The 10,000-nt window shown below is 41.5% G+C and overlaps 1 protein-coding gene across 1 annotated transcript in view; it reads right to left on the bottom strand.

The window, feature by feature from the left end:
• The window catches only part of LOC103026298 (uncharacterized), a 105,895-nt gene that overhangs the window by 11,789 nt on the left and 84,106 nt on the right, over positions 1-10,000 (bottom strand). Inside the window, exons 10-11 of the mRNA XM_049470222.1 lie at positions 9,751-9,898; positions 1,988-2,122 (exon numbers count right to left, since the gene is read on the bottom strand). Of these exons, the coding sequence (XP_049326179.1) occupies positions 1,988-2,122; positions 9,751-9,898 (283 nt within the window). The remainder of the gene's footprint in view (positions 1-1,987; positions 2,123-9,750; positions 9,899-10,000) is intronic.

Below are 10,000 nucleotides of genomic sequence, written 5' to 3'. Positions count from 1 at the left end.
ACGTGCAATTTTTCACTTAATGCAATTAAATCAAACACGTCATGTTGCAATGTTTTCATTCTTGACACAAGAAGTAGAAACACAGCGTTGTCTCTGTGTCTGTGTGAGTGAAAGGCTGCTGCTGCCTGAGAAGTGCAGCGAGGGGGGATGGAGTAAACACAAAGCCTCCATCCACATGGTTGGGCATGTGCTTTTAAACGCAAGTGTCGAAAAGCTGTGCACCTCAGTCCAGCACAGTTTTGCAGTGCAGGTATTTCCAGTTACAGCTGAATTCACGCTTTTAATCCCCGAAAAATGCTCTTATTTACCTTTTAAAAAAAACAATTAAATGCCTGATTATTGTTTTTTTTTCTGTTTTCCTCTGGATTTGAGTGCTTGGCGCTGACTCAGATCTTGTTCGATCCAGATGCGACACAGCAAGTGAGAGGAGGGGGTGGCCCGGGCTGGTGACATCATGGGTCCTGCATTGTTTAATATCGCGATATATATTGTCAAAAAAGGACATTTGCAATATAAATTTTTTCCTATATCGTGCAGCTCTATCGTACAGATTTTAATGTAAAGTAATAAGGGTTTCGAAATCATGGTTTGGAATTGAAGTTTGGTAGTACAAACAATGAAGAGAAAATAGCAACCCATCCCTCACAAATAATGCATAACTCCAGGTTTCTTTGCTTTTATTGTCATTTCAGACATTAGATATAGCTGATATTGAGAGTTAAGGATAAGGAGAAGCTGCAGTTCCTTGTTTGACCACTAGAACTCTTGAACAATTGAGCTCACAAGCGACTGCAGAAAACCTCTAAAAACACTTAAAGTCTTGTACTTTGCTTTAATCTCGGTGTATGAGCAAACTTGCATATTTGTAGAATGTGTACAGGTAGCAAAACTCATGGAGGAATCAGAGTAAATCAAGCGTTTTATCACCACTAACTGGATATCACTCTCAAGAGTGTGAGTGCTAACAAACACCATTAACCAACACAAAACACACATAACAGCACACACTGCAGGTCAAACTGAAACACAACCAAATATTAAAGCTACAAAACTCAGCTAAAAATGACTTTTATTTGCCGAATATACAACCCTTTTTGGTTGTGTTTCCATTCCAATAAATAAAGTTCTCTCACAACTGTTGCTCCACAGTGTTCTACAATGTTTTAAAGGTGGTTGATTCCCAAAAATAAAGCGTATTTCATAATAAGAGACAATGCAAAACATTACAGAAGCCTTACATGATGATGCAGCATTGTTAAAAATGTCACCAGGACATTTGTTATATTGTGAAGATCATTATTCATTAAATACATGTGAAGTACTACATGCTACACTACACTATTATCCATGCATGGTCGCTCTATAAAAGCACATTATATAAACTCAACAAATACAATATATATATATAAAAAAATACTGGAACACCTGCTTATTTATTGTTTCTTCCAAAATCAAAGGTATTAAAAATCAAAAGTTCATCCTACTTTTGCTGAAGTAAAAGAGAAAATATAGAATTGCCACAAAGGGCTTTATATTCAGCATAAAAAGTCACTTTTAGAGATGAGTGATTTAGCTTTAACTTTTGGTTGTGGTTCAATGTGACCTGCAACATTAGCTGTTTTGTGTGGTAGTGGGATTAGTGTTAGCTCTGCTGTGTGTGATGAATGATGCACTTTTGAAAGGACTATCCAGTTAGTGGTGTTAAAAAAAGGCCTGTACACTGATTCCTCCATGTGACACGTTACTTTTACACATTCTACAGATATGAGAGATTGATCGTACACTAACTTCACGAGTCTAATGAGGGGCTTAAACAATAGTATGGCTACATCTCAAGCACTGGGATATGATAGAGGTGCTTCTAGGAAGCAGTGTACTGGAAAACAGAAAAACAAAGAGAGAGAGAGAGTGAGCTACAGAGAGAGGCAGACAGAAAGAGAGAGAGAGAGTATGTGAAAGAAAGGGCCTGAGACAGGCATTGATCTACCTTGACTCTTTGAAGGGCCGAAGGCCTCCACTGCCTCACGTATCTGCGCCGAGCTGCTCTTAAAAGCTGACAGGAAGCGGCGGAGAGCAGCCTCCGACGCCGAGCCCCTCAGATCCTCGTAACATGAAAGGACATCTGCGAGAAAGGAAAGGGAGAAAGAGAGCGAAGCTGCAGCATCAAAAAGGCCCTGTGGAGATGTTGCAGACGCGTCTTTTTTAATCCGCACGGAGGAGCGGCTCGGAGCGGCTGAGACGAGCGAGCGCTCGCTCGCTAATTCATCTCAAAACACAGAGGAGCCGGAGCATTTGCAATTCAATGTGAAGAGCAGGCGATCAGAATGAAAATTACACACAGACTGAACTGAAGCTGGAAAACGGACACCAGAGACTCAAAATCTCTCTCTTTACACTTTACACAGTCTGACTTTAATCCCTCCGGATACACACTGATTACAGAGCATTTAATTCTACTGATTCTCCATATAGATACATTTCGTATGTTTACTTCAAGCTCCAGCCCATCTGCTGCTGAATATCTTCTCAGACCCTCTCTGCTATAGCAAATTGAAATTTTAATATAAAGGGATCTCCATAGGATCACTGCTGTCCACATATTATTTGGGTGGTGCACCATTTTTAGCACAACACTGACATTGTAGGAGGTGCTGCTGGTACTACTAACTTCTAACATTTACATTTAATCTCACCATCCAACAAAACACACCTCGTAGATTTAAAGCTGTTTTTTGTGGAAAATGCATCGATGATCAGAACTCCTTCAATTCACCCAATTTGACCCCCTCGGCCAATCTGCACAGAGCATATTGTCGCTGTCCAATGAAAAACAAGTATCTCTATTTTTGTCAATTTTTGGTTTACTACATATTTTGAACAGACAAACTATTCCTTACACTGTGCCAAAATGTTTTGATGAATGGACCAATAGAAATTCTTCAAAATTACCTGAAATAAACTTTTTTTTTTACATTAACTGGTGCACCAGTACCTGAAGTGGCCGAGGGGGTCGTCACACACTGTTTTTCACGTAAGTGTAATGTACCAACAGTAAAAGTGCAGTTTGTATATTTTATGACTAAACCAATTCAATTCCCATCTCTTTAAAGTAATGGAGCTCAGCTCTGTTTGCTGATAAGACAAACCAAAGCTACTATGGTCCAGTTTGACTCCCTGAGCTGTGGATCTGAGAGAGTGAGCATGCACCTCTGCCAATTAAAATAAGAAAAATAATGCTTATTTAAATGCTTTTAAATAATGCTTTTAATGTTTTAATCCAGATTAGAACATCTGACCTAGATCAAGTTCAAACATAATTAAGTTCAGCACATCTAATTAAAAAAACCTCTGCAATATAATCAAAAGGAAGATAAATGATCACAAGCCATCAAACCAAACTGAACTGCTTGACTTTTTTGCACCAGGAGTGGCATAAAATTATCCAAAAGCAGTGTGTAAGACAGGTGAAGGAGAACATGTCAGGATGTATGAAAACCAGGGTTTTTTCACCAAATATTGATTTCTGAACTCTTAAAACTTTACGAATATGAACTTGTTTTCTTTGCATTATTTGAGATCTGAAAGCTCTGCATCTTTTTTGTTATTTTAGCCATTTCTCATTTTCTGCAAATACATGCTGTAAATGACAGTATATTTATTTGGGATTTGGGAGAAATGTTGTATGTAGTTTATAGAATAAAACAACAATGTTAATTTTACTCAAACATACAACTATAAATAGCTAAATCAGAGAAACCGTATAAGGATGGGTGTTTTTTACACATCATACTGCAACCAGTCAGCAGAGGCGGTAGACCTGTGGTGATTTCACTTTTAAAAGAGATGAGCCATCCACGCTTTCCTACAATCATTGCTTCCCACCTTCCAATACTCAGGTTTCCAGTCACATCTCAGCAAGTCTGGCAGTTTGTAGAAGCTGAAACTGAATTCCTGAAAAGACCAGGCTGCTCTGATGCCATGATCTTGTCATCATCTTCAACAACTCCTCGGTCATGCTGTCTGAAACCTTGAAGGAATTCTAGATGCACGGATGTTGTTAGCTGATGTTGCAAGCTTGACTTGGGCTTGCGGATTTGCCCTCCACAACATCAAGAACAATAAAGAATTCAGCACTTTCTTTTTCTTGACAACCGGCTGCTTATTTGACAACCAGGACCTTGAAACTTGTACACAATGCAACAGAACGGCTTACTTGCTTCACATTTTCAATGTTTTGTATGCTACAGTTGTTGAATATTACTTTTCACAGCTCTACACTTATACAGCTCTGGAAAAAATATTTTTTTTTTAAAATGATGAGTTCCTTTGATTTTACCAAATTGAAAACCTCTGGAATATAATCAAGAGAAAGATGGATGATCACAAGTCATCAAACCAAGCTGAACTATGTGAATTTTTGCACCAGGAGTGGAATAAAGTTATCCAAAAGCAGTGTGTAAGACTGGCAACAGTATAATAGGGAAGTTGAGAGAAATGTCCGTAGTGTATAGAATAAAACAACAGTGTTCATTTTACTCAAACATATACTCTAGCAGCACTGCTGGAAAACTGCTGTGGTCATAATGTTCTGATTCAACTCTGTATAATTAATCCAAAAAAAGAACAGCATTGCTGTCCCTTGTAAAACACCATTACTATATTTATTTTGAGATATCTTAGCATTAGTTCTTATTCCTGGCAGTATTTTAGCTCAAGAGGATTTCTAATCTCTTACATATTTGTTCTAGCTGAGAATAGATCTTTTCGGCTGCTCCAGATAAGAGCGTCTGCTAAAAGCCATAAATGTAAATGCTTGTTTTCTGACCACAGGAAATATGTTGGCTGGAATATTCAGACTGGCAAACTCTTCTCAATCCAGCGGTGACACTGAGATGGTCAAAAAGTAATGTAAAATTAATACAATTATAATTTTGTCAAAAAAAAAATAAAAAATCACTGTCCTACACAGAGGATCCCACCACCTATATTATAGTCATAGCACTGTAAAATTATGGAGAAAAGCTGACATTTTCATTTTATGTTCTGCAATATATACGGTCCATTTTTCCAAAATTCAACGTATAGGCGAGCTATCAGCTTGATTTAGGGCTATCGCAATGACGGGAAAAGTACACCTTGCATGTCTCAAAACATGCAAAAGGCATGTACTAACTCTCTTAATTAATCATTGGTGTGTTTCAGTGTAACATTAAATTAACCAATCAGCAAGGTGTGCTCTGACTTTGGTGGATTGGTATTTTAACAGCACATCGCTTCTGCGCTTCTCAGCAGAGGAAAATACTGACCTGCTCATTCAAAATTTACTGTTGGCGGGGCGTAAGATAGCAATGAGCACTACGACACTCCTTAGGCAGGGTGTAAGATGGGGTCCTTTGAGTGTTTGTTAAAAATAGTTCCAATGTATTTATTTACGCTACCTTTTAATTTGCTTCTTTTTTAGCCTTTCTTGTATTAGTTTGTATTTTATTAAAGGACCACTATGTAACAAATTTTCAGTAGTAAATGATAAAATGATCAGGATGCATCATCAGATATTAAGGAAACATGTTGAGTGAAAGCACTGGCAGCTTCAGCAGTACGTTCCTATTTTAAATGTGCAGGCCGTCCCGGGTTTTGTGTTTGTTCTGTCCTCTGACTCGTCCTGCTGCTCCTTCCCCAACATTAACTCCGCCCACCGAGGTTGCCAGCACTACAGGAGCGCAGCACAACAAAGGAGCTAGCAGGGCTGGTTCAGTTAAACCTCAGCTGCTACACAGCTTAAAAAGCCTCAGCATGTTTTAAAAAATGCTCAGTGACCAAAGCAGGAATATAATAAGAGTGAATATTGGCAGTGAGTTCGAACGGTGGAGACTTAGAGCTCAAAAAGACCACAAGACCGACCCAGAGCTGCTACTTTTCTCCTGAACAGGTAAGCTAACTGGCTAGCTAATTCAGTAAGGTACTTTCGCGGAGCCGCGGCCAGACACACCACGGAGCTCGCGCTGTCCGACACACCGTGGAGCCGTGGTCCGACATACCGTGGAGCCGCGGTCCGGCACACCGCGGAGCTCGCGCTGTCCGACACACCGTGGAGCCGCGGTCCGGCACACTGCGGAGCTCGCGCTGTCCGACACACCGTGGAGCCGCGGTCCGGCACACTGCGGAGCTCGCGCTGTCCGACACACCGTGGAGCCGCGGTCCGACACATCGTGGCGCCGCGGTCCGGCACACTGCGGAGCTCGCGCTGTCCGACACACCGTGGAGCCGCGGTCCGACACATCGTGGCGCCGCGGTCCGGCACACTGCGGAGCTCGCGCTGTCCGACACACCGTGGAGCCGCGGTCCGGCACACTGCGGAGCTCGCGCTGTCCGACACACCGTGGAGCCGCGGTCCGACACATCGTGGAGCCGCGGTCCGACACACTGCGGAGCTCGCGCTGTCCGACACACCGTGGAGCCGCGGTCCGGCACACTGCGGAGCTCGCGCTGTCCGACACACCGTGGAGCCGCGGTCCGGCACACCGTGGAGCTCGCGCTGTCCGACACACCGTGGAGCCGCGGTCCGGCACACCGCGGAGCTCGCGCTGTCCGACACACCGTGGAGCCGCGGTCCGGCACACTGCGGAGCTCGCGCTGTCCGACACACCGTGGAGCCGCGGTCCGGCACACCGCGGAGCTCGCGCTGTCCGACACACCGTGGAGCCGCGGTCCGGCACACTGCGGAGCTCGCGCTGTCCGACACACCGTGGAGCCGCGGTCCGGCACATCGCAGAGCTTTAGCTCTTCCTCGTGTAACATACAGTCAATATAACTCTAGATATGGGTTTTAGAAGAGTTTAGAATTGCTGTATTTCTCCTCTCCTCTCGCTCGTACTCGCCTCTCAGGACTAGCCTTAACGTTGTGTAGATTCAGCCTGCTGAATTTGGCAACCCAAATAAGTTTCGTGGCTGGGGAGGGTTGGGCGGAGCAGACTACTCTCTGTGGTGTTTTGAAATTGGACTGCTGTAGCCATTTCACACACTCGCTCTCAGTTCCTACATAATGCACCTTTAATGTTCATTATTCTTTATCTTTTTTCATATTCATCTAAATTTAAGTTTATTAAAAATTGCTTTTACACATTTGCATTCAAATAGCTCAGATTACTAGCTGGCTATATTCGTTTTATTTTTGGTTTTAACTTTTATTTTGTGTTTTTGTACATTTTTGTTCACTTGTTTGTGAATGTGCAGCACATTGATTTGCATTTTTAATGTATGAAACAAACTGTAAAAAAAGATTATTTTTATTTTATTATTAAATAATATTTTGTAAATATAATCTGCCTCTTGAGTAGGTGGAATGGGACATTTGGAAAACAATAGCAAAATAGGTTTTGATAAATGTAAAAACTGTGAATAAACATTGCAAAAAACTTTCCACATCCTGCAGTGTGTTTGTTGTACTGGTACACATTGTAATAATGATGCTAAAACATTAAAGTATAGAGTGGCTGGTATGTTCTGCACTAACAGATACTGCGCATTTATAAAGTGCACCTTCTGTATACAGTACCTAATCAACAGGCAACTAAGTGTACATGAACACAGTCAGAGCGGACCTGTAGTGACCTCATACATCCTGTCCAGAAGCCGAGCAGGAAGTCCAGCATTCAGCTTTTAATGAGGAGTTATGATTGCCAGTCAAATGGAGTGGAGAACAGACAGTACACTCTCTACTGGGAAATCAAACAAGTCTTCAGGGTCAAGGTTCAGTTCAGAAAGCGCTGGACACACACACACACACACACAAACACCAACAGCACACAGCTTCCGCAAACACCTGAATGGCCAAGCTAAGTGGCTTCTCTCATTGCCCTTTACCTTAGTACACACAAACACATACACTATGGACAAAAGTATTGGGACACACCTCAGTAATCATTCATCATTGAATTCAGGTCATTAAATTTCATATATTATATGTTATAAAGCTCATAGTCAAACTCATAGTAGAGCATGGTACTGCAGCAATAGGATGGAAGTGAGCAGCTGGTGAAATGTGAGTGTGATTATTGAAATGCAGAGGTATTAGTATAGTAGTAGTAGAATTTAATCTGCTGGTTTAATAACAACAAAAGCTCCACACCTACTGTAAGAGCTGTAAAGGACTCCAAGCTAAAGGCAAATGTATACTTCTGTGTCGAACCTGCACCGCATTACCGCCTTCACATTCCCGACCTCGTGGTTTAAACTAACTGCAGAGCTGCTGATACGCAAGTACCGTATTTTTCACACTATAATGTGCACTCAAAATCCTCCAAAAAATCGTCAACACACTTTTTAAACTGATGCGTTTATGTATGAATTTTTACCAGTCAGGTTGTAAAGAGCAGTAAAGCCACTCTGCTGAAGTACAGCATTATACAGGAGTTTCAGTTTAGTTCTCTAAACACTGAGACTGCAGTATTTTTACATTACATTACATTTGGCAGACACTTTTGTACAAAACGACTTACAATAGTCAAGTACAAAAGTAACAGAAGTTAAGATAAAACATTTTTAGATAGGGCTTAAAGGAGGTCAAAGGGAAATAAGGGGATAGAGGAGTGAAGGAGGGGAAGAAGGAAATGAGGTTAGAAGTAGTTAGTGTGTTAGAGGTGTTAGGAGAGTAAGTACTCTTTGAAGAGCTCTGTCTTCAGGAGTTTATTAAAGATAGTGAGAGATTCTCCTGATCTGGTAGTAGAAGGTAGTTTGTTCCACCATTGGGGAACTCTGTATGAGAACAGTCTGGATTGCTTTGTGTGAATGTTTGGCAAAGCGAGGCATTAGCATTAGCCGCTAACCCAATAGCTCTTTCGTTGCTCAGAGGGAAGTATATTTTTCTGTAGCTTGCTGCTTACCCTGGCTAGCACTGCCGGAGCAGCTGGTGCTAGTGCTAACTGCTAGTGGTTAGCTGCTAATGCTAATGCTCCAACCTTTGTGCTGAAGAAATTTGGTAATCTAAGCTTACTGTAAATAAATGGAAGCGCTTCACTCACCCAAACAAACAGTTTTCAGGAGAGAAATCTGTGTAGAACTTCCAGAGCTTTAAAAGAAAGTCTTTTTTTGTTACAGTTTTGTTTACTTAGCTTAGCTTTAAATAGCTACCCAGCAGCGAGATCTGCTGAATTAGAAGTTCCTTATAGTGTCTCTTAAAATGCGGCTTATAATCCGGTGCACCTTATGTATGGAAATAGACAAGAAAATCATTAAATCGTTCATTGATAGTGCATCTTATAATACGATGCGCCTTATAGTGGAAAAATACGGTATTAATGTGCTATCCTGCCTAGCGCACTCTCACTGGATATGCAAATTGAAATTGGCCTTAAGGCGTATGGATTTAAATTGGGAGATCATAAAATCTTCTGTAGGTGTAATGAGTAGATGTGCCAATATTTTTGTACATCCATATAATGTGCTCTACAGAGGCCGTATATGAAAAAAATGAAACAATGTTACTTCTATTTACTTTGACTTTTATTGCAAACCATATGAACCCAAGATATTAAATAAACGTCAAAGTAAGTGTAAGAAACACTGCATGATTTTATTTGCACTTTCTTTTAATTGCTTGGTGTATTTACTAGGTGTTTCTATGGTGTTTCACAAATTGTAGCGAGCTGTAGCTAAACAGATTACAGCTAAGCTCAAATGTCAACAGCTTAAGGCTTGCACCATTTCCTCCCTCCTAGATACCAGTGATTCCACTTGCTGTGTGTTTATTACCTTGCAGTGGAGCACACAGGCTGTGAGAGATGTTCTCCTGGAAGGTTTGGTAGGCCTGGCGGATTCCCTGCACCAGCTCCTCTACGGTTCGCACCTGCAGGCTGTACAGGCTCCTGTGGAACTCCAGCTCAGTCTCCAGAGCTTCTACCTACATCACAGCAGAAGATAAAAACACTCATCAACCACAAGTCAAGGGTTGGACAGCGGTTCCACAAAAGCTGTTTTCACTAGAGGAGCAGATGCTACTTTG

Source organism: Astyanax mexicanus, chromosome 22, assembly GCF_023375975.1.
Source record: "Astyanax mexicanus isolate ESR-SI-001 chromosome 22, AstMex3_surface, whole genome shotgun sequence".
NCBI lineage: Eukaryota > Metazoa > Chordata > Actinopteri > Characiformes > Acestrorhamphidae > Astyanax > Astyanax mexicanus.
The sequence above is the reverse complement of the archived record's forward strand: the minus strand, read 5'-3'. Positions and strand labels throughout refer to the sequence as shown.